General features: G+C 39.2%; 1 protein-coding gene across 6 annotated transcripts in view; it reads right to left on the reverse strand.

Annotated features, from left to right (window-relative positions):
* The window catches only part of PARL (presenilin associated rhomboid like), a 73501-nt gene that overhangs the window by 46316 nt on the left and 1122 nt on the right, over positions 1-26063 (reverse strand). For all 6 annotated transcript variants that reach the window (XR_007477434.1, XR_007477433.1, XR_007477435.1 and 3 more), the window contains exons 2-4: positions 17607-17802; positions 16995-17135; positions 14616-14664 (exon numbers count right to left, since the gene is read on the reverse strand). Coding sequence is in view for 3 of the 6 variants with exons in the window: in XM_033403137.2 (XP_033259028.1) it covers positions 14616-14664; positions 16995-17135; positions 17607-17802 (386 nt within the window). In the remaining 3 variants the exon portion in view is untranslated. The remainder of the gene's footprint in view (positions 1-14615; positions 14665-16994; positions 17136-17606; positions 17803-26063) is intronic.

The raw sequence follows: 26063 nt of genomic DNA on the forward strand, positions 1-26063 counted from the left end.
CACAGTAAGTTAAGCAAAATGAGAAGACAGAAAGAAACACAGCAGATGAAGGAGCAAGTTAAAAACCTATCAGACCTAACAAATGAAGAGAAAATAGGCAGTCTACCTGAAAAAGTATTCAGAATAATGATAGTAAACATGATCCAAAATCTTGGAAACAGAATAGAGAAAATACAAGAAATGTTTAACAAGGACCCAGAAGAACTAAAGAGCAAACAAACAACGATGAACAACACAATAAATGAAATTAAAAATTCTCTAGAAGGAATCAACAGCAGAATAACTGAGGCAGAAGAACGGAGAAGTGACCTAGAAGATAAAATAGTAGAAATAACTACTGCAGAGCAGAATAAAGAAAAAGAAGGAAAAGAACTGAGGACAGTCTCAGAGACCTCTGGGACAACACTAAACGCACCATAATTTGAATTATAGAGGTCCCAGAAGAAGAAGAGAAAGGGACTGAGAATATATTTGAAGAGATTATAGGTGAAAACTTCCTTAATATGGGAAAGGAAATAGTTAATCAAGTCCAGGAAGCACAGAGAGTCCCATATAGGATAAATCCAAGGAGAAATACGTCAAGACACGTATTAATCAAACTGTCAAAAATTAAATACAAAGAAAACATATTAAAAGCAGCAAGGGAAAAACAACAAATAACACACAAGGGAATCCCCATAAGGTTAACAGCTGATCTTTCAGCAGAAACTCTGCAAGCCAGAATGGAGTGGCAGGACATATTTAAAGTGATGACGGAGAAAAACCTGCAACCAAGATTACTCTACCCAGCAAGGATCTCATTCAGATTTGATGGAGAAATTAAAACCTTTACAGACAAGCAAAAGCTAAGAGAATTCAGCATTACCAAACCAGCTTTACAACAAATGCTAAAAGAAATTCTCTAGGCAGGAAACACAAGAGAAGGAAAAGACCTACAATAACAAACCCAAAACAATTAAGAAAATGTGAATAGAAACATACATATCGATAATTACCTTAAATGTAAATGGATTAAATACTCCAACCAGAAGACATAAGACTGGCTGAATGTATACAAAAATAAGACCCAAGTATATGCTGTCTACATGAGACCCACTTCAGACCTAGGGACACATACAGATTAAAAGTGAGGGGATGGAAAAAGATATTCGAGGCAAATGGAAATAAAAAGAAAGCTGGAGTAGCAATTCTCATGTCAGACAAAACAGACTTTAAAATAAAGACTATTACAAGACACAAAGAAGGACACTACATAATGATCAAGGGATCAATCCAAGAAGAAGACATAACAATTGTAAATATTTATGCACCCAACATAGGAACACCTCAATACATAAGGCAAATACTAACAGCCATAAAAGGGGAAATTGACAGCAACACTATCATATTAGGGGACTTTAACACCCCACTTTCACCAATGGACAGAGCATCCAAAATGAAAATAAATAAGGAAACACAAGCTTTAAATGATACATTAAACAAGGTAGACTTAATTGATATTTATAGGACATTCCATCCAAAAACAACAGAATACACATTCTTCTCAAGTGCTCATGGAACACTCTCCAGGATAGATCATATCTTGGGTCACAAATCAAGCCTTGGTAAATTTAAGAAAATTGAAATCATAGCAGGTATCTTTTCCGACCACAACACTATGAGACTAGATATCAATTACAGGAAAAAATCTGTAAAAAATACAAACACATGGAGGCTAAACAATACACTACTTAATAACCAAGAGATCACTGAGGAAATCAAAGAGGAAATCAAAAAATACCTAGAAACAAATGACAATGAAAACACGATGACCCAAAACCTATGGGATGCAGCAAAAGCAGTTCTAAGAGGGTCGTTTATAGCAATACAATCCTACCTCAAGAAAAAAGAAACATCTCAAATAAACAACCTAACCTTACACCTAAAGCAATTAGAGAAAGAAGAACAAAAAACCCCAAGTTAGCAGAAGGAAAGAAATCATAAAGATCTGATCAGAAATAAATGAAAAAGAAATGAAGGTAACGATAGCAAAGATCAATAAAACTAAAAGCTGGTTCTTTGAGAAGATAAACAAAATTGATAAACCATTAGCCAGACTCATCAAGAAAAAAAGGGAGGGCTTCCCTGGTTGCGCAGTGGTTAAGAATCCGCCTGCCAATGCAGGTGACACGGGTTCGATCTCTGGTCCAGGAAGATCCCACATGCCGAGGAGCAACTAAGCCCAGAAGCCACAAATACTGAGCCTGCACTCTAGAGTCCGCGAGCCCCAACTTCTGAGCCCATGGGCCTCAACTACTGAAGCCTGTGTGCCCTAGAGCCTGTGCTCTGCAACAAGAGAAGCCACTGCAATGAGAAGCCCGCACACCACAACGAAGAGTAGCCCCCGCTCGCCACAACTAGAGAAAGCCCGCATGTAGCAAAAAAGACCAGACACAGCCAAAAATAAATAAATAAATTAAAAAAAAAAGAAGGGAGAAGACTCAAATCAATAGAATTAGAAATGAAAAAGGAGAAGTAACAACTGACACTGCAGAAATACAAAGTATCAGGAGACATTACTACAAGCAACTTTATGCCGATAAAATGGACAACCTGGAAGAAATGGACAAATTCTTAGAAATGCACAAGCTTCCAAGACTGAACCAGGAAGAAACAGAAACTATGAACAGACCAATCACAAGCACTGAAATTGAAACTGTGATTAGAAATCTTCCAACAAACAAAAGCCCAGGACCAGATGGTTTCACAGGCGAATTCTATCACACATTTAGAGAACATCTAACACCTATCCTTCTCAAAATCTTCCAAAATATAGCAGAGGGAGGAACACTCCCAAACTCATTCTAAGAGGCCACCATCACCCTGATACCAAAACCAAAGATGTCACAAAGAAAGAAAACTACAGGCCAATATCACTGATGAACATAGACGCAAAAATCCTCAACAAAATACTGGCAAACAGAATCCAGCAGCACATTAAAAGGATCATACACCATGATCAAGTGGGGTTTATTCCAGGAATGCAAGGATTCTTCAATATATGCAAATCAATCAATGTGATACACCATATTAACAAACTGAAGGAGAAAAACCAAATGATCATCTCAATAGATGCAGAGAAAGCTTTCGACAAAATTCAACACCCATTTATGATAAAAACCCTGCAAAAAGTAGGCATAGAGGGAACTTTCCTCAACATAGTAAAGGCCATATATGACAAACCCACAGCCAACATCGTCCTCAATGGTGAAAAACTGAAAGCATTTCCACTAAGATCAGAAACAAGACAAGGCTGCCCACTCTCACCACTCTTTTTCAACATAGTTTTGGAAATTTTAGGCACAGCAATCAGAGAAGAAAAAGAAATAAAAGGAATTCAAATCGGAAAAGAAGAAGTAAAGTTGTCACTGTTTGGAGATGACATGATACTATACATAGAGAATCCTAAAGATGCTACCAGAAAACTACTAGAGCTAATCAATGAATTTGGTAAAGTAGCAGGATACAAAATTAATGCACAAAAATCTCCAGCATTCCTATACACTAAGGATGAAAAATCTGAAAGTGAAATCAAGAAAACACTCCCATTTACCACTGCAACAAAAAGAATAAAATATCTAGGAATAAACCTACCTAAGGAGACAAAAGACCTGTATGCAGAAAATTATAAGACACTGATGAAAGAAATTAAAGATGATACAAATAGATGGAGAGATATACCATGTTCTTGGATTGGAAGAATCAACATTGTGAAAATGACTCTACTACCCGAAGCAATCTACAGATTCAATGCAATCTCTATCAAATTACCACTGGCATTTTTCACAGAACTAGAACAAAAAATTTCACAATTTGTATGGAAACACAAAAGACCGCAAATAGCCAAAGCAATCTTGAGAAAGGAAAACGGAACTGGAGGGATCAGGCTCCCTGACTTCAGACTATACTACAAACCTATAGTAATCAAGACAGTATGGTAGTGGCACAAAAACAGAAATATAGATCAATGGAACAGGATAGAAAGCCCAGAGATAAACCCACACACATATGGTCACCTTATCTTTGATAAAGGAGGCAAGAATATACAGTGGTTAAAAGACAGCGTCTTCAATAAGTGGTGCTGGGAAAACTGGACAGCTATATGTATAAGTATGAAATTAGAACACTCCCTAACACCATACACAAAAATAAACTCAATATGGATTAAAGACCTAAATGTAAGGCCAGACACTATCAAACTCTTAGAGGAAAACATAGGCAGAACACTCTATGACATAAATCACAGCAAGATCCTTTTTGACCCATCTCCTAGACAAATGGAAATAAAAACAAAAATAAACAAATGGGACCTAATGAAATTTCAAAGCTTTTGCACAGCAAAGGAAACCATAAACAAGACCAAAAGACAACCCTCAGAATGGGAAAAAATATTTGCAAATGAAGCAACTGACAAAGGATTAATCTCCAAATTTTATAAGCAGCTCATGCAGCTCAATAACAAGAAAACAAACAACCCAATCCAAAAATGGGCAGAAGACCTAAATAGACATTTCTCCAAAGAAGATATACAGATTGCCAACAAACACATGAAAGAATGCTGAACATCATTAATCATTACAGAAATGCAAATCAAAACTACAATGAGGTATCATCTCACACCAGTCAGAATGGCCATCATCAAAAAATCTACAAACAATAGATGCTGGAGATGGGCTTCCCTGGTGGCGCAGTGGTTGAGAGTCAGCCTGCCAATGGAGGGGACGCGGGTTCGTGACCTGGTCTGTGAGGATCCCACATGCCGCGAAGCGGCTGCGCCCGTGAGCCATGGCTGCTGAGCCTGCGCGTCCGGAGCCTGTGCTCCTCAGTGGGAGAGGCCACAGTAGTGAGAGGACCGAATACCGCAAAATAAATAAATAAATAAAATAAATAAATAAATGCTGGAGAGGGTGTGGACAAAAGGGAACCCTCTTGCACTGCTGGTGGGAATGTAAATTGATACAGCCACTATGGAGAACAGTATGGAGGTTCCTTAAGAAACTAAAAATAGAACTACCATACAACCAGGCAATCCCACTACTGGGCATATACCCTGAGAAAACCGTAATTCAAAAAGAGTCATGTACCAAAATGTTCATTGCAGCTCTATTTACAATAGCCAGGACATGGGAGCAACCTAAGTGTCCATCAACACATGAATGGATAAAGAAAATGTGGCACATATATACAATGGAATATTACTCAGCCATAAAAAGAAACGAAATTGAGTTATTTGTAGTGAGGCGGATGGACCTAGAGTCTGTCATACAGAGTGAAGTAAGTCAGAAAGAGAAAAACAAATACCGTATGCTAACACATATATATGGAATCTAAGCAAAAAAAAAAAAAAAAAGTCATCAAGAACCTAGAGGCGGACTTCCCTGGTGGCACAGTGGTTGAGAGTCTGCCTGCCGATGCAGGGGACATGGGTTCATTCCCCGGTCCGGGAAGATCCCACATGCTGCGGAGCGGCTGGGCCTGTGGGCCGTGGCCACTGGGCCTGCGCGTCCTGAGCCTTTGCTCCGCAGCAGGAGAGGCCACAGCAGTGAGAGGCCCGCGTACCGCAAAGAAAAAAAAAAGAACCTAGGGGTAAGACGGGAATAAAGACACAGACCTACTAGAGAATGCACTTGAGGATATGAGGAGGGGGAAGGGTAAGCTGTCACAAAGTGAGAGAGTGGCATGGACATATATACACTACCAAACATAAAATAGATAGCTAGTGGGAACCAGCCGCATAGCACAGGGAGATCAGCTAGGTGGTTTGTGACCGCCTAGAGGGGTGGGATAGGGAGGGTGGGAGGGAGGGAGATGCAAGAGGGAAGAGATATGGGAACATATGTATATGTATAACTGATTCACTTTGTTATAAAGCAGAAACTAACAAACCATTGTAAAGCAATTATACTCCAATAAAGATGTTTAAAAAAATAAATAAATAAAAAATAAAAAACTAAAACTACAATGAGGTACCACCTCACATTGGTCAGAATGGCCATCATTATAAAGTCTACAAATAACAAATGCTGGAGAGGGTGTGGAGATAAGGCAACCCTCTTATACTGTTCGTGGGAATGTAAGATTTTGCAGCCACTGTGGAAAACAGTATGGAGGTTCCTCAGAAAACCAGAAACAGAATTACCATATGATCCAGCAATCCCACTCCTGGGCACATATCCAGACAAAACTATAACTCAAAAAGATACATGCACCCCCTATGTTCATAGCAGCACTATTCACAATAGCCAACACATGGAAACACCTGAATGTCCATCAATGGATGAATGGATAAAGAAGACGTGGTGCATATATACAATGGAATACTACTCAGCCATAAAAAAGAATGAAATAATGCCATTTGCAGCAACATGGATGCAACTAGAGATTATCATACTAAGTGAAGTCAGTCAGAAAGAGAAAGACAAATATATGATATCACTTATACGTGGAATCTAAAATATGACGCAAATGAACCTATCTATGAAACAGAAACAGACTCACAGACATAGAGAACAGACCTGTGGTTGCCAAGGGGGAGGAAGCTGGGGGAGGGATGGAGTGGGAGGTTGGGGTTAGCAGATGTGAGCTTTTATATATAGAATGGATAAACAACAAGGTCCTATTGTATAGCACAAAGAGCTATATTCAATATTCTATGATAAACCATAAACCATAATAAAGAATATTTTAAAAAAGGAATGTATATATATATATATAACTGAATCACTTTGCTGCATTGCAGAAATTAACGTAACATTGTAAATCAACTATACTTCAATTTTAAAAATAATTGAAAAAACAATGCAATATTATTCAGCCTTAAAAAAGAATGAAATTCTGATATGTGCTAAAATGTGGATGAACCTGGAAAACAGTATGCTGAACAACAGAAGCCAGACACAAAAACATAATTTATAATTCCACTTATATGAAGTGCAGGCAAACTCACAGAAACAGAAAGTAGAATGGTGGTTACCAAAGGCTAAGGGGCAGGGGAAATGGGAAGTTATTGTTTAATGGGTATAGAGTTTGTTTGGGATGCTGAAAAGTTCTAGAAATGGACAGTGATGACGGTTGCACAACACTGTGAATGTACTTGATGCCACTGAATTGCACACTTTATGGTATGGCTAAAATGATAGATTTTATGTTATGTATATTTTACCACAATAAAAAAATACCAAAGAAATTGTAGTTGATGATATATTAGAAAAAGACAAGCAATAACAAATGGAATCCTCATACACTGCCTAAGGGAATATAAAATGGTGCAGCCACTTTAGAAAACAATTTGGCGTTCTTCAGAAAGAAAACAGGGAAAAGTGGATATTCACACTCAAAAGAATAAACTTGGACTCTTACCTTACACCCTACACAAAAATTAACTAAAAATTAATTAGAGGCCTAAAGGTAAGACCAAAAACTTTAAAACTCCTAGAAGAACACAGGGGAAAAGGCTCATAACATTGGATTTGGCAATGATTTCTTGGCTATGACACCAAAAGAGCGAAAATAGACAAATGGGACATCAAACCTAAAAGCTTTTGTGCAAAGGACACAATCAACAGAGTGAAAGGTAACCTACAGAACAGGAGAACATATTTGCAAGTCACCTATCTGATAAAGGGTTAATATCCAGAACATATAAAGAATTCCTACAACTCAACAACAAAATTCAACCTGATTAAAGTGAGCAAAGAACTTGAACACTTATCCAAAGATGATATTCAAATGGCCAACCAACATATGAAAAGATGAGCAACACAGCTAATTAGAGAAATGCAAATCAAAATCACAATGTGTCACCTCACACCCATTAGGATGGCACCCATTTTTTAAAAAACCATAAACAGAAAATATCAAGTGCTGACAAGGATGCAAAGAAATCAGAACCGCTGTAGGATTGTAAAATGGTGCAAACACTATAGAAAACAGTATGGAGCTTCCTCAAATAATTAAAAATAGAACTACCATATAGTTCAGCAATCCTGCTTCTGGGTATATATCCAAAAGAATTGAAAGCAGGGACACAAAGAGATTTGCACACCCATGTTCCTAGCAGCACTACTCACAATAGCCAAGAGGTGGAAGCAACCCAAATGGCCATCAAAGAATGAAAGGATAAACAAAATGTGGTGTATACACACAAAGGAATTAATTATTCAGCCTTAAAAAAGGAAGGAAATCTTGTCACATGTTACAACATGGATGACCCTTGAGGACATTACGTTAAGTGAAATAAACCAGTCAAAAAAGACAAGTATCGTGTGATTCCACTTATATGAGGTATCTAAAGTACTGAAATTTATAGAAACAAAAAGTGGCATGAGGGCTTCCCTGGTGGCGCAGTGGTTGAGAGTCTGCCTGCCGATGCAGGGGACACGGGTTCGTGCCCCGGTCTGGGAAGATCCCACATGCCGCGGAGCGGCTGGGCCTGTGAGCCATGGCCGCTGAGCCTGCGCGTCCGGAGTCTGTTCTCCGCAACGGAAGAGGCCACAACAGTGAGAGGCCCACATATCGCAAAAAAAAAAAAAAAAAAGTGGCATGATAGTTACCAGGAGCTGGGGAAGGGGAAAAAAAAGGAAATTGTTGTATAATGGGTATAGAGTTTCAGTTTTACAAGACGAAAAGAGTTTTTGAGGTGTTTCATAACAATGTGAATATAATTAACTCTACTAAGCTATACACTTAAAAATGGTTTAAATGGTGCATTTTATGTGTTTTTTTACCACAGTTCTTAAAAAGTTAAACAGAGTACCATATGACCCAACAATTCCACTTCTAGGTATATTAGCAAGAGAAATGAAAACATATGTCCACACAAAACATATATATGAAAATTCATAGCAGCATTATCATAATATTAAGCCAAAAAGTAGAAACAAATGTCCACCAACAGATGAATGAATAAATAAAATGTGATGTATCCATATAATGGAATATTATTTAGCCATAAAAAGAAATATGTATTGACACGTGCCACTATGGATGAACTCTGAAAACATTACGCTAAGTGAAAGAAGCAGCCACAAAACGCCTCATATTTATGTGATTCCATTTTTATGAAGTGTCTAGAACAGACAAATCCACAGAGAAAGAAAGTAGGTGTCTAGGGCTGAGGGGAGGAGGGGAATAGGGAGTGACTGCTAATGGCTATAGGGTTTCTTTCTGGGGTAATGAAAATGTTCTGGGAGTAGGTGATGGTGATAGTAGCACAACCTTGTAAATATAATAAAAACCACTGAATTGTATAGTTAACCCTTGAACAACATGAGTTTGAACTGCACAGGTCCACCTTACAAAGTTTTTTTTTTTAAAGTGCTACGGTACTACATGAGCCACGGTTGGTTGAATCCACGGATGCGTAACAGTGGACAGAGTGCTGACTATAAAGTTATACACAGATTTTCAACTGTGTGGAGGGTCAGCAACCCTAACCTCTGCATTGTTCAAGGGTCAACTGTGCTTTTAAATGATGAATTTTAGGACATGTGAATTATACCTTGATTTAAAAAAAAAAAATACACTGATTTGGGAAGCACTACTGGGGGTTCAGTAACTTCAGCCTATTTTCCTCCAAGGAAGGGGGTACAATCTCTTTCTCTCTTTTCCTAAAAAAGAAAAAAAAAAAAGACTATCCCAGTTGGAGTCTAACAGCTAAGTACAGCATCCCCTCTGTTTGAGGTGGGCCAGCTCACCCCTCCACTGCTCCTCTATCTGAATGAACCTGGCTAGTCCAGACAATGACAAGCACACACACCCACAGCAGCCAAACAACTGAGTTCAAGCGGTCCTCAGGTTCCCTGGGAGCCAGGACTACAAGCACTGGGATCATTCTGTCGGCCTCACACAGTGGCTATAATTTCTCCTTCTGGGGAGTATCCACAAAACAAGTTAAGGACTGGTTCCACAGCTTCCTGAAATCGAGAGGAAATCCAAAGAGACTATCCATCTTCCATCCTCCTATGAAAGCAAGACTAAAGACAACCTAAGTATTCATTAATAGAAGACTTGTTACAATAGTATTCATTTGCACGAACTGCTGCAATGCCATTAAAAAGAATGACCCTGGCGTGCTGGTAATTTCCATTTCTTGATCTGGGTGCTAGTTATGTGGATGTGCTCAGTTTGTGAAAATCAGTTGTACATCTGACACGTGCATGTTCTTCTATGTATATTATACTTCAATAAAATACTTCTAAAAAGCACACAGGGGCTTCCCTGGTTGCGCAGTGGTTGAGAGTCCACCTGCCGATGCAGGGGACGCAGGTTCGTGCCCCGGTCCGGGAAGATCCCACATGCCGCGGAGCTGCTGGGCCCGTGAGCCATGGCCGCTGAGCCTGCGCGTCCAGAGCCTGTGCTCCGCAACGGGAGAGGCCACAACAGTGGGAGGCCCGCATATGGGGCGGGGGGGGAAGCATACAATAGACCTACTTGTATCGATATGGAATGTCCTTTAAAATACTAAGTGAAAAAAAATAAAGGTGTAGAGGAGTAGAGGAGGTGTGGAGGTGTAGAGGAGTATGCATTACATGCTACCGTTTGTGTTTAAACCATAGTTAGATACAGATATAAATGTCTATATATAAACAGGTGCTTTGGAAGAATACACAAGCAGCTAAAAAGGCAATGGTTATGGGGGTGGAACTGGACGTCTACAGTGAGAGAGATTTATTTTTTATTTTACATATTCTCTATTTTAATGTTACTATGCACATTTATTCATTTTACAATGACAAACTATAAACCGAGTAGCCAAAAACGTCCCTCTTTCTTCACTGAATGCCAGCCTGCTGCCTTGGGACAATTTGCTGCAATTTGGTCTATGAATTAGCACTCAGATACCTGAGATGGGGAAAGGCAGTGTGGTTTATCAGAAAGGTAATTAGTGGTGGTTTGCTATAGCAGAAAGTGAATGGACGTAATAAAACGCATATTATTTGAACTAAGGAGTTTGTTTCCCATCTCCAGCCTTTCTAGCTGTGTGATCTCAGACAAGTTATTTAACCTCTCTGAGCCTCACTTACCCCATCTGAACAATGAGGATACCAGTAACAGGGCTCTTAAGGACTTCCCTGGTGGCACAGTGGTTAAGAATCCACCTGCCAATGCAGGGGACACGGCCCTGGTCCGGGAAGATCCCACATGCCGCAGAACAACTAAGCCCATGCGCCACAACTACTGAACCTGCACTCTAGAGCCAGCGAGCCACAACTACTCAGCCCGCGTGCTGCAACTACTGAAGCCCACATGCCTAGAGCCCGTGCTCTGCAGCAAAGAGAAGCCACTGCAATAAGAAGCCCATGCACCGCAACGAAGAGTGGCCCCCGCTCGCCACAAGTAGAGAAAGCCCACGCGCAGCAACAAAGACCCAACGCAGCCAAAAATAAATAAATAATTTATTTTTTAAGAAGATTAATAATAAGGATTAACAATAATATGTGTGTCCGTAAAGTACCTAACATAGTACTTGAAGCCTAGCTGGCACTCAAGCATTAGTTTTGTTATCCTTTCCCCAGAAATAACTAAAACTATGACGAGTGCCTCATAGGCATCTCTAAAAGCTAGAAATGTAGGGGAAATACTCTTCTTGGGGGTTGCCTGGGACCTCTACTACAGGCTTAAAAGCCTTGCAGAGGGCTTCCCTGGTGGCACAGTGGTTGAGAGTCCGCCTGCCAATGCAGGGGACACGGGTTCGTGTCCCAGTCCGGGAAGATCCCCCATGCCGCGGGGCGGCTGGGCCCGTGAGCCATGGCCGCTGAGCCTGCACGTCTGGAGCCTGTGCTCCGCAACGGGAGAGGCCACAACAGTGAGAGGCCCGTGTACCGCAAAAAAAAAAAAAAAAAAAAAAAGCCTTGCAGAGCAAGACAATACAGGAGACTAGCTGAAATATAAAAGTACCAGGGACAAGCCTAACTTTGAAGAATGCTACTTGCTGCTCCCCCTTCATCCTACAAACACCAAGTGAACTTGTAACAACTTCTGCAGAGCAATGTGAAGTTTGGGGAGATATGTCTGTGTAACGATTAAGACAAAAAAAAAAAAATCCCTAAACCAGATAAGAAAAAAAAAAAGATTAAGGGATTAAGACCAGTTCTCTGGTAGACCTTGACAAAGTGATTTCCAGGGACAGATTGAGCTAGAAGAGTCAAAAACTAGGGACTCCAAAACTGCTATCAGCTCTAAGGGAGGTTTTTCACCTCACCACTGGATTCCACCTTAAAGATAAAGTAAATTACAGGTATCCCTTATGATTTCAACTGTTCTTATCCAAACCTAGGACTCAAAAGAGATACGGATAAATTTGAGATATCCCTTGTTACACCTCAAGCTCAGGAAACAAATGCATTTGGATAAAACATTTTGCTGTCTGAATTTGCTATAACCAAAATCTTGCCATCCAAATCCATGAGCACATTAGGTTCAGATAGCAAGGAATTCTTACATGAAATGTTTGGTGTAAAACTGCAAAATCTTTAACCTGCTACAGCTTTCAAGCTGCCAGTGTCTAGGTGTGAATACTACAGAGCAAAGAAGCACACTAGTCTCACAGAGCTTTGAAACTTTCTAGGTCAGTGGCCTAAGGACTTGTCAAGTTCTTTCAAAATACAAAAAGAAAAACACTCAAGAGAACAGCTAAAATCCAAGGAAAATATGGCACAGAATGAATCTGTCACCCCATCCTCAATAAAAGCCAGGAGCTGAGCCAACCTCACTTAGAATCAGCCTAAAGGAAGCAATCGAGGGGCTAAGCAAGGTCAGTGGAATGAACTGGCACCTCTGAAAAGAGACAAGATATAACTAAAGCACAAGTTTATTAACCATTGAAATTTCAGTACATAGCTAACTGATTATAAAGCACCACCAACAGTGAGGCTAGATTCACTGCTACCAGAATAATTATTTCCTGAAGGAGTTTGAGATGACACTGAACAGATCAAAGAGCATTTCCTCAGCCTTTAAAAGTCACTTAGCTAACCTGACAATAAGTATTTAAGGTCTTTAGCATGACCATTCACATTTATGTGGTTCGAAGTACTTTATACTCAAGCTGCTAGTTACACTGCAACGTCACCTAAGGGAAAGAATTCTGATTTTTAATTATCTCCAAATACCAACTTCTTTGGATAAACCATTTCCTGGCATGAAAAAGGTTTTAAATTCTGGTCCCAGGTTCCCTCTAATGTTAAATGACAAAATCTTCACAATCTTCAAAGAACACTAAGTATCAACTAATTGTGAGATACTTCGAAAATATCAAAAAAAATCAAAACTTTGCTACCCTAAGGAAAGGCTATTAATTTTCAGAAAACAAGCAAACCAAAAATCCCAATTAATTCCAATGGAAACATGTGTTATTACATAGCTATTTTTGAAGTTATCATATTTATTAAGACCTCACTAACTAATCAATTATACAGTATGGCAATATACTTTGAAAAATCTCAATCTTTTGATTCAAGATCTCATCGACATTCATTCACTCAATAGATTTTAATTGAATGCCTTTACTGTGTGCCAGGTATGTGCTAGGAGCTATAGCAAAATGAATCTCATCACTGTCCTCAAAGATGATACATGTACAATTATATAAGGCAGGCTGTGTTATAAGTGATTAAAAAGTGCAATGAGTTCAGAAAAAAAGCACTTCCTGCAGGAAGCAATGTCTAAACCATAAGCTTGAAGACAGGATCAGGTTCCACCAAGGAGAGAGAAAAATTAAACCTTCCGGACAGTCTGAATGAAGAAACATAAGCACCTTTTCTCCACTTAAGTAGGTATAGAAAATTAAGAGTACCATTAAGTCTAACCATATTTAAGAAAAAGCAGTATTTTGCTATTTCTCTAGGAAGATTTTTTTCCCTATCTGCACAATTGTTAAAGAACTTACAAATCCATTTCCCCAAATTTCTCAAAATAACTAAGTCCATAGTATATTGCACGTGTTACCTTGAAGAGCCAGATCTGTCTTCCATAAAAATTTAAAAAAACAAATTATCATGGTGATATACATGTTATGCTTACATTTAAAGAGGATTTTATAAACAGCATGGTATAGAAAAGAGAAAACCGGCTTTAGGATGAGACAGACCTGGGTTTTGAAACTCAGCTCTTACTTACTAGCAGTGTGACCTTCGAAAAGTTCCTTCTCTGAAAGCCAGTTTCCTTATCTGTAAAAAGGGAGATAACTACCCTGTAAGCAACCCTGTGAGGTACAGAGAGAATATGTATAAAGCATGCTGCATAAAGAAGGTACTTAATCAATGTCCCCTTTAGTTACTTTAATGGGAAAGTAATAATTACTCATAACCTATTTCACAAGCTAGGATTTTACAACAAAGACAGATCATTTGATCAGTATCATACTAGATCAAAATTAGAAAATAACTGACCCAGAGCCTCATGTATACCTTTATGCCACACTACTTTCAAACCATTACATTAGCCTGAAGGTACAGAAACTCTGTCTTCTAAACCACTGATGAGCATGGTACAAAAGCCATTGACTATGACATACTGTACCTTTTGGTTTGATTTCTCTTCCCTTGAATGGCTAAAACGTGTAAGCTAACACAAACCTGTCACAGTCCGCTGGCCATCACTTAGGTTATTCCACCACTTGTTAATCTAAAACAGAAGAAAAATTGCATATCACCATATGGTAAATAATTTCAGGCTATGTAAATGAAAAGCAAGAAAGAAAATCCTTTGTGCATAAATGAAAGAGTCCTCATCTATAAAAATCTCTACTGAACAACAGACATAACAAATATGTGATAGAGTGGAAAACACAGGTGTTTTATAGTCAGACAGCCTGCATTCTCTACACAAAGCCACTGATAAGCTCTGTGACCTCAAATAACTTCTAAACTTCAGTTTCCTTATATATAAAATGGAGACAGTAACAGATATATAGCAATACCACTGTGAGGAATATCAATAACATAAAGTACCTAGCACACTATCAAGTGACTGTTCACCAAGACCCAATCTAGTTTTAAAATTCTAACCAAGAATATTTTCTACTAAAATTGCCTTTTTTTTTTTTAAAGGTATAATACTAGATTGAGGTTTAGAAAAAGACAGAATGCTAATCTTTTAGGGACACACCTTGAAATTTTATAGATGATATATGCCTAGAATTTGCTTTATAGTAATCAGTGGTGGGGAGGGAAGGGAAAGAAGGGGAACTAGAGGAAACAAAGTTGGCTATGTGTCAATAATTGTTGACATTGGATGATAGGGGTTCATTATACTATTCTCTTCACTCTTTTTACTTTACCTTTGAAATTTTCCATGATTAAAGTTTTTTAATTAAAAAAAAACTATGTTCTAACGATGGAACTGAACCAGACTTTGTATACTAATACAGAAAGAAACCCAAGGTAAAGAAAAAAAGTTACAGATCAACATATATTTGATTCATGCACAACAATGATTCCATTTTTGTAATTCAGTTGACCTTTGAACAGCAGGGGTTTGAACTGCACTGGACTTATATGCAGATTTTTTTCAATAAATATGTACTACAATATACTACACCATTCGCAGTTGGTGGAATCCACAGATGTGGGACCACTGTTACAGAGGTCCAACTATAAAGTTACAGGCACGTGTGCCACTGCGTGGAGGGTCAGCTCTCCAACCCCTGAGTTGTTCAAGGTCAACAACAATTTAAATGCGTGTGAACTCTCAGACCTTACTCACTGCATATGTAGTAGTGGGGCACGGGTTCCCAGGACTTTCACTTCCCATGATATATTTCTGTGTTATTTCAATTTTCTTTAACATGGATTTTATATTTTATCTCTTATCATTTAACTACTTTAAACAAATCCATCTTTGGATGAAGATTATGTATACTGCATGTGTCATTTTCACCATTCCAAGGAACAATTTGGGTATCAAAACTTTATAGTGCAGAAGCCTGTAGCTTTCAAGGGATCCAGGACTGTGGAATATGTCAGTGTTACTATCTTCTCAAACATATTGTACTGAATAAAAACCACTGCTCATTACTGCAGGTTTTACCTGCAAATATTACATCCATTGTTCTTCTGACATAAAGCCTCTCTAGAACTGGTAGGGCTCATGCTTCTTGTGTCTATGGGGAAACAAGGAGGAATGAATCCTTCTCCCTACTTAGAGGAACCTTCAACTATCATTAGGAAAAAGAAAACCCAAGGCTGCTCTCTCACTAGCCAGGATATAAGAAGTTCCTAGGAAGGAGAAAACTGAAGAGGATATCAACACTCTCTCCAAACTGGAAGAGCAGTGTGTCATAAAAAAATACGGAGGTGCTTGAAAAATAAATGGACCTGGATCCACAAATTAGCCTATGGTCTCTGCTCAATAAGTACTGGCAAATGAAATAAAATATACGCTTTATCTAAAAGGCAACATTTTAAGAAAATAAGTTAGGTGGAAGGAAGGCCATCAACTTGCATATGAAATAATGAAAAGTTCTAAAAGCTCTATATTTGTACCCTTTTCTTGCATCTTGATCCCCTGAGCACAGTTAGAAAAAACATCAACAGTGGTTATTTATCAGAGATATATAAACATCATGTCACTGAGAAGCTTTTTAAAACCCACATAGTATCTCTACCCCTCAAGCATAAAACTCCCTGTGATTCTAATAGGTACTGTAAAAGTAAAACAGTGGCCCTTAGTAGAGCTGGAAGAGGCTCCAAAACATTAATTTTTAACAACTATCTGTGGTGATTCTTGATATGTGGGTAGAGGGACAAACTTCTTGGAACACTGTTAAATACAACGTTGCCAGACATACGAAACATTAATACTTACTACAATGAAATGACTCTAAAGAAGAATATTAACTGCAATGACTTCACATCTACTGATCTAATGTTGCCATTAACTAAAAACACTTCATAAATAACCAGACTTCAAAAACTGATCAACTAGAACAAAAAAAATGCCATGTTTATCTTTACCTCCTTTCTGAAGTCTCCTTCCTTCTGTGGTCTTATGCTATCCAACCAATCAGCTTTTATACCATCAAAATAACTCTGCACCCTGGATTTCAGTGATTCATATTGCCAAATGGCAGCTGATCCAAATGCACAGCCTGTAAACTATATAAAATAAATATATTACAAAAGAAAAATTTTTTTAAATAGATCTATACATAGTTCCAAGGATGATATTTCATTTTCATTGCTTTTTATAAACATAAGGAACATCTGGCCCACTGAAACTTACTAGGTGAAAAGAACACTTAATTGTTTCCCATTTTATTAACGTTACAGTACCCTGGGGCCTGTTTACAGTTAGAACTTTTCCAATAAAATTCAAAATATCAACTCAGTATCACTTGCATTGTTATACCAAATAAGAGGCCCATGAGTTTCTTCTCCAGGGCTTACATAAATGACCCATACTCTAACAGCAATTATTAAATTCATGTTCTATTGTAATCATGACCCCAGATCCTTTTGATCCCACTCCACTTGTCTTTAAGGGAGCCCAAATAGGACAAGTAGTATTGATACTTTAACACTACACCTGCAGCAAGGCAGGTAACTCCTAGTGACGTGAGCTCTTACCCCAACAGTAAAAAACAAAGGCTTTACAAGAGTCCTTATAGGATAAGGAGAAGGATAAAAGGCTGTTTCTTCTACAGGAGGAATCAAAGCACTTCTCTTGTATGCTTCACTACTTGTTCCTGTGTCTGATCTTCGAGGTTCAACCTTTCTGGGTGCTTTTCTGAATCCACATTTTTGCTGAATAAAAACATTAAACCTATAGGGGAAAATAACAGATTAGAAACAGAGCTGCAGGGACGTGGGTTCGATCCTTGATTGGGGAACTAAGATCCCACATGCCTCGGGACAACTAAGCTCACGTGCCACAACTACTGAGATCACGCACCTCAATGAGAGAGCCTGCGTGCCGCAAACTACAGAGCCCTTGTGCTCTGGAGCCCGCGCAACACAACTATAGAGCCCATGCACCCTGGAGCCCGCGCACCACAACTAGAGACAGAAAACCCTCACGCCGCAACGAGTAAGAAGCCTGAGCGCAGCAACAGAGACCAAGTGTGGTAATTAAAGATCCTGTGTGCCTCAACGAAGATCCCGTGTGCTGCAACTAAGGCCCGATGCAGCCAAAAAAAATAAGGAAAATAAATAGGAAGGAAGGAAAGAAGGAAGGAAGGAGGGAAGGAAGGAAGAAACAGAGCTGCATCTTGCAAACATCAACCTCTACGAGCCTCCCCAACTGACGTGCATCATCACCATTTCAGTTTATTTCAGTTTATTCTCACTATGCAGCCCCAAAGCCACTCCTACTCCCAGGTAGGATTCAGTCAAAACAATGAACTGTGCCCTTCTGAAAAAGGAGAGACATAAACTACAGCAGCTTTACAGGGCATCTGTTTGCGCCATTACTGTGCATCAATCAACAGAATAATTTGTATCCATCCCCCACACAGTCTGCAATCCTGTAAAAAGCTGGAGAACTACAAGTTGTGGTTTGAATTAGCACAGAATAGCTTTATTTTTTTTGAAGTTTGGCCAAACATTTAAATCAAATAATGATTTTCCTTTTATAAGTACTAACCATTACAAATTGGCGGATTTTCCCCACCTTGCTCCCTATTTACTTCACTACCAGTTTGGGGGACACCCAACTAGATGTTCTATAAAGGGTTTTCTTGTTTGAGTCCTTATAGCTTGACCTCCTCAAAACATCTGACACTACTGATCACACCTGTCAGCGCCTGTAAGGTTGCACTCCCTGCTCTTCAAACTTGCTTTCCTAACGGCTTCCCCCTTTCTCCTATCCCATAAAGACAGATATGCTTAAAGGCTCTAATAGTTCCTTTACACATTCTCCATTCAAACTGAACCCATATAAATTTGTGAAGCGTTTTTTTCTTTTGTAAAATGGTAACCCCAGGTAGACCATGTAGAGGCCCCTTCCTGTTTGTTCTCATTGTACTCTAATCACACTATATCCTTCAGACTCATAGAACTCCTGTCTGCCAGTCAGACAGGTCTTCTCACCTTTGTAACGTGGGCCTTGAAACACTTTGGTTGAATAAAAGAAAAAGTTCATTTCTGTGGCCCGGATGACTTCTAAGCAAGTAAATGATTCAAATATATGTCTCTAGTCCCAGCCTCAATTTTCTTGTCTTGTATTTCCAACTATATACTGAATAATTCTACTTGGATATGCTCCCTATTACTTTAAAACCAATATATTCAGAAGGGAATTCATCCCCTTCTACAAGCTCCATTTTCTGACTTCTTTATTCTTTCAGTGGGCCCACAGTTATCTTAATCACTAAGATTAAAAATCTAGAAGTCATTATGGAGTTCTCTCTGCTTAATTCTTACCATCTAATTTAAAACCAAATCTGTCAAATATTTTTTTCACTCCTAATCTAGTCCCGTACCCCATGCCTAAACAACAGCAACAGCTGACTTAAGTTCAAACATTTTAACATGTTGCATGTTCTTCTTTCCTCATATCACTCTTCCACAAACATTCAACACTTCCTCAAATGCCCTCTTAGAGGGCCAACATTCTCTCCCTAATTCCCACACAATCCCTTAGTTCATCCCTTTTGGCCTGGAATACTCTACCATTTCCTAACAGATCTCACTGCTTCTAATACTGCCTTACTCCAATTCATCCTTCACATTTTATTAGGCACAAATATATTATCATTCCCCTGCTTTAAATCCCACAGTAAATTTTTCATCACCCCACCAGATTCAGCAATGCTACTCCTTTGTTGCGGTACTTACTTCCCTTTAACTTTTTCGTGCCCTTCAAAATTCAGTTCATTTATTTCCTCCTCCAGGAAGCCTTCCTAAACTCTCGCAGGCTGGGTGTCTCCTTTGTACTCCTAGAGTTCTAAAGCATCCTGTATGTACTCTTATACTTGTCTCATTTATTGCCTGTACCATAACTAGATTATCACTTCTGTATTCATTTTATCTCCACCACCAAGGCCAGTTCCTAATAAAGAAAGGGTCAATAATTATGTTAGAAGAAAGAAGGGGTCAAGAATGATTATTGGTTTTATTCTGAATAACTGAAAGGAAGGTGGTACTACTCACTAAGACAAGGAAAATCAGAGGCACCAAAATAGGAAACTGGAAAATGAGAGAGGAATAATTCCATCTTGGGCACTGTTTAAAATGCCTGCAATCACAGCAGCTCAGTTCTAACAGGTAAAAATTGGAACTTAAATTTCCATCAACAGGGGAAAGGATGAACTGTGTAATATTCATACAATGGAATACAGTGGTCCCTCAGTATCCACGGGAGACCGGTTCTAGGACTCCCTGCGGATACCAAATTCGGGATGCTGAAATCCCTTATATAAAATGACGTAATACAGTGACATTCCCCATCCACAGTTGTTTGAATACGTGGATGAGGAACCTGGAGATACAGAGGGCCAACTGTATCACTCAGTGAAAAACTACTGATCACACATCACAGATGAATCTGAAAAACACTGCTGAGTAAAAGAAGTCAAACACAAAAGAGCACATAATGTGTGTGATTCCATTAATGCATATCAAGCTAAAGAACAGGCAAAAATAATTTGTGGTGACCAAAATCAATAGTGGTGGACTTCCCTGGTGGTACAGTGGTTAAGAATCCACCTGCCAATGAAGGGGACACGGGTTTGAGCCCTGGTCCAGGAAAATCCCATATGCTGTGGAGCAACTAGGCCCATGCGCCACAACTACTGGGCCCACGTTCTAGAGCCCGTGAGCCACAACTACTGAGCCCTCATCCACAAATACTGAAGCCCGTGCACCCAGAGCCCGTGCTCTGCAACAAGAGAAGTCACCTCAATGAGAAGCCCATGCATCGCAACGAAGAGTAGCCCCTGCTCGCTGCAACTAGAGAAAGCCTGCGCACAGCAATGAAGACCCAACACAGCCAAAAATAAATAAATAAATAATTTTTTAAAAAAATTAATAGTGGTTGCATAAAGTGGGACTTGACTGGAAAGGGGCAAGAGGGAACTTGATGGAATAATGGGCAGTATCTTTATTTTTAGGTGATGGTTGCACAGGTGTATACATTTGTCAGAACTAATGGGCTGTATGCGTAATATTTATATGTTTTACTACATGTAAATTATATTGCAATGAAGTATTTTTAGCATTGGTAGAACACCTAGGTGATGTCTAGCAGGCATTTGGAAACATGAAACTCAGAAAAATGGTATAGCTACTATTACCATTACTCACCTAAAATGCTCTGTCTTCAACACTGAGTCTACGCCACAGTTCAACTTCTCAGACATCACATGGTGAGGATGGGTGATGATGATAAAGTAATTCACCTTAAAACTTCTAATAATTTAGAATTTGTACTAACAAATAAGTGCTACTTCTTTCAACAAAATCTATTTTGGAAAGCAGTACACTTAGTCAAACAATGCCAATGCTGCTCTGAATGGCTCTGAACTTCAGAACCTGTTTCCAGTCTTATGAATATCCTTTAGCAAGTAACTGTTGAATGGCTAATTGCAAATCTATTTCTAGTTCTTGTTCTGTTGCCTGCTTTTTCTGCAGAGCCTAGGAAAGATAAATATCTTCACTTTACCAGTTTCTCCTATGGCTAGGGATGGCCATATTACAGAGTGCTGACAAAATGAGACTTAACTGTTTAGAAACCTCTTGAAAAGGTTTTGCTTATCTGATAAAATTGGAGGTATCACTAATGTCACATCCCTCCCACTTCTTTTTGCCTTGAAAAAGGACGCAATTTCCTAGAGATGAGGCAGTCATCTTGAATGCCCAGAGAAAGGCCAAGGGCTTCAGAAACTAACCTTAACATTTTTTTGAGCCACTGAGCAAAGACAATAGCCACCTACCTCCAATCATTTTATGCTAAATACTCCTCTCGTTTCTTTAAGCAACAATTAACTTATAGCCAAATGCATTCCTGACTGATAACAGCTTTAAAAGTGGCAGATGTTAATCCTTTGCAATTGGATTTGATTTTTATTAAATATTCCAAAGTAATTTAGAGCTAGGTCTAGTAAATAAATTACAAGTAACACCACTTTGGGCCAAAAACCCCAAAGATGTGACATAAAGTAATAGGAATATGTTTCCTTTAAATGTTTCCCTGTAAATGGTTACAAATTGTAACCCAGGGCCTCCCTGGTGGCAGCAGTGGTTAAGAATCCATCTGCCAATGCAGGGGGACACGGGTTCGAGCCCTGGTCCGGGAAGATCTCACATGCCATGGAGCAACTAAGCCCATGTGCCGCAACTACTGAGCCTGCGCTCTAGAGCCGGGGAGCCATAACTACTGAGCCTGCGAGCCACAACTAGTGAAGCCCATGTGCCCAGAGACCGTGCTCCGCAACGAGAAGCCACCGCAATGAGAAGCCCGCACACCACCATGAAGCAGCCCCCGCTTGCTGCAACTAGAGAAAGCCTGCGCACAGCAACGAAGACCCAATGCAGCCAAAAATAAATAAATAAGTTAAAAAAAAATCGTAACCCAATGTTGTTGGTTTCTGGTATTCTTTTTTTTTTTGGCCACGTCTCGTGGCTTACAAGATCTCAGCTCCCCAACCAAGATTGAACCTGGGTCACGGCAGTGAGAACCCAGAATCCCAACCAGTAGGCCACATTTTCTTCCTTTTAGACCAAGAAATATGAAGGATGAGATTTCTTTATATCTCCAACAGCTTAATACTCCAGGATATGTACTCAATCAGTTCTTCTACAGCTCATCAACTCATTTACAATTCTGAAGCACAATACTTGAAAAGGAATACAAATACACCAGGTTGGGAATCTGGATTTGACGCAAAGCCAGACCTTTTGCCTAGAATATTTACCTTGAGAATCTCAACAGAAGTTAAGTGTGGGACTGAGGACACCAAGAACAAATTGGCCCCAGATGCAGTTCAGATGCAAAATACATGTTAGGAATACATACACTGGGAATTAGAGTTGGACATACAGAACTTGTTGTATAGAATTAAGTACTATGACTTGGCTCACTGAACACCTATTCCTTTCACCTATGGTACATTCACATGCTGCAGGGACTGGAAAGCTAAAAACTATTTCCCAGGTATCCTTTTGGTTAGGATTCGAGATGTGATCAGGGCCTGCTAATCAGATACATCAGCACAACACCTGAAGTCAGAACTGAGTTGAGTGAGAGGCAGCACACGAGGCATGACTTCTGCTAGTGAAAATAACGGTGGAGACAGCATAGTTCTTACTTTGGTTAGCAGAACCTGATCTGGTAGCAGCTTCCTCAGTTGTCTCATTTATTATTGCTTAAGAGTTGTTTAAAAGAAAAAGAATATCTGACAGTGACCTACGTGGCCCTATTTTCTATCGAGCCATTTACAAAATATGTTTGGCAAACCCTGTCCTGAACTGCTCGTTCATGAACCACTTTGAACAGCAGGAGCTAGAATCTAATCCCTCATCCTTCCAACAACATTTCTACTTAAATTACAATGGTTATCTACAGGTTAATCCTATCTGACTAGAATTTTAAAATTAGGATTTGTAACCAAAGTATTCCAATACAAAAGTTTCACTAGGACTGACAGTGAGCTTTTTTGGCTCAATCCTAGCATCCGCACCTAAGGGTACCCTGGAATTTCCAGCCACTTGGTTTGGGGAGGCACACCAAGCTCCTGACTGGCTTAAGCGAACCTACACGTCCCACATCCCTGGCAACTTTAAGGAATTCAAAGATGAACATGCATCCCAAGTTAGGCCAATCCAGTCCAGTGAAATTCAAATTTCAAGATTTTGTTTGTAATACTGGGGAAGAGAATCTTTTCTGCTGGACTTGAACCTACAAGTATATAGCCCCAAGAGCTGCTGACAGCCATCTTACAACAAGGAGATAGCATACTGAGAGCATAAAGCCAACGTTTAGGAAGCAGAGCCAAGCCATGGAGGAAAATGGAGTCCTGGTGACAATCTGAAACACGATCTTGCCTCACCCAGAAGCCAGGCTCACCTCTGGACTTTTTAACGGTATAAACCAATAAATTCCCCTAATTATTAAGGTCAGCTAGAGCTGGGTTTGCTGTTGGTACAAGGATGTTTTTAGATGTAATAAGTACTTCACCACACATTATATGACAAGGTACGTTCTCTGTCCTTAGTGAGCTTTTGTTTTACATTTCTTAAAAGTAAAACCAACCAGGAAAAGTGTAATAAATGTCTCCAATTGCAAATGTTTGATATCATATTTAAAGGCCTAGGTTCTTAAGCTCTAACCATTCATATGGGTAGGTAATATGGAAAAATAAATGACCTGAAATAAGTCTGGAAAACAAAGGAAGCAACACAATAAAATGCATGGGGGTGGGATGGGAAGAAAGAGTCACAAGAGGTATATACCAACTCATGAGGACAGGCCTGCCTTTTTGCTCTGTGCTTTGGTCCTTCTGCCAATAACTAGTGATTTGTGAAAGCAATGTAACGTGCTCAAAGTGGGAAGATCTTATGAATGCTTGAGTTACCACTAACCACACAATTGTTATGGTTCCATTTTTTAGTATCATCCCGTAACTTTTAAATTGAAAAGTCATGTCTATATATCTGTTGCCTTAGTGGTGAGTGAGATAACACAGTCTAGTGAATTGTTTTCAACAGTGTGAGGATAAAGACAATGCCACTTAGATATCGTACAAGTCAGCACTAATGTCTATGTTACTATAGATTTGTGTGAATAAACTGAGTAGAAGTGGCCTATTGTGCAAATGGAGACAAGACGTGTCCAAACACACACACAACAGACTCATCCCACTTAAAAGAAAATAGTTGTATTTAGGGGAAGGGGCATAAACTCTTGCATGCCACAATTATTTTCTTAAAACTCATCTTGAGTTAATACATGGTGAATTAAACAGGGAAAATAATTGAATATACCTGATTTACTAATTTGTCAGGTATTTAACCTAAAGATATCTTAAGATTGTTATCCTAATCTAAAAGATTTAAGCTCCGTGTAAGTGCTACAATCAACTATTTTCTTCTCTTAGCTAGTTCTATACAACTGACAAATTACGCAGACTTCTTTCAGACCCAAACCATTTTTCAGCAGTGCTGCCAACAGTTTGATCATGGTAAAGTTTCTGAAAACCCTAAGTGAAATAGTCTCTTTTTTCTGTAAAGAGCCAGACAATAAACATTTTAGTCTTTGTGAAGAACAATTTAAAACTCTGCGGCATAGTGTTTCGTTTTGCAACCCGTTAAAGACATTGAAACCATTCTTGGCTGGTGGGCTGCCTTGGGCCTGCTATTGTTTGCAGAAATTTTGAGGAATATCACCACCTGTAGTTCTTGTAAGAAAAAAATGCAAATTCTCAGCCACACTTCAGGCCCATTACATCAAAATCACAAGGACTGAGCCCAGACCTCTGCTTTTTAACCGTATCCATGACTTCATTCCTCCACATACTAATTTTAGAACCACTAGAAGTGAAAGCAGACCTAATAAAGTTATATACAAGGAAACTCATGCTTTCTAGAGGAAAGTAGACATATATTCTATTATATTTCAGGCTTACCTACAATCTCTTGTAATGCACATTTTTCAGTGTCACCACAAAAAATGTCAATTTCAAACTCTGCACATAAATGACAAACTAAAAAATGGTGATGCTAATCTTCAACATCACATGATTTTTTTTTAAATGGCCTCATTAACCAAGTTAGTTCTTTTCCTTTCCCTTCCTAACACATATCTTGAATATTTAACACCTGTTGCTTCCTAATAACTGTATTCACTTTTCCTCCCCCTCAAACCATGCAATTTCGTCTGGGATTTGGAGTAAAGTGGAAATGGAATCAGGACCACTGAAATCAACCACCACCTCCACCTGACCTCATTCTCCATCTCCTCAGGAGTTTAAGATTAGTGCCTGAGGCTCCATATTCCAGTGTATCATGAAGTTAAGGTACAATATAAGCCAGTTTTCCACAAATCTCTGATCCTACACACATGCAGTGCTTGTTTAGAACTGCAGGTTC

Source organism: Orcinus orca, chromosome 5 (genome assembly GCF_937001465.1).
Source record: "Orcinus orca chromosome 5, mOrcOrc1.1, whole genome shotgun sequence".
Classification (NCBI taxonomy): Eukaryota; Metazoa; Chordata; class Mammalia; order Artiodactyla; family Delphinidae; genus Orcinus; species Orcinus orca.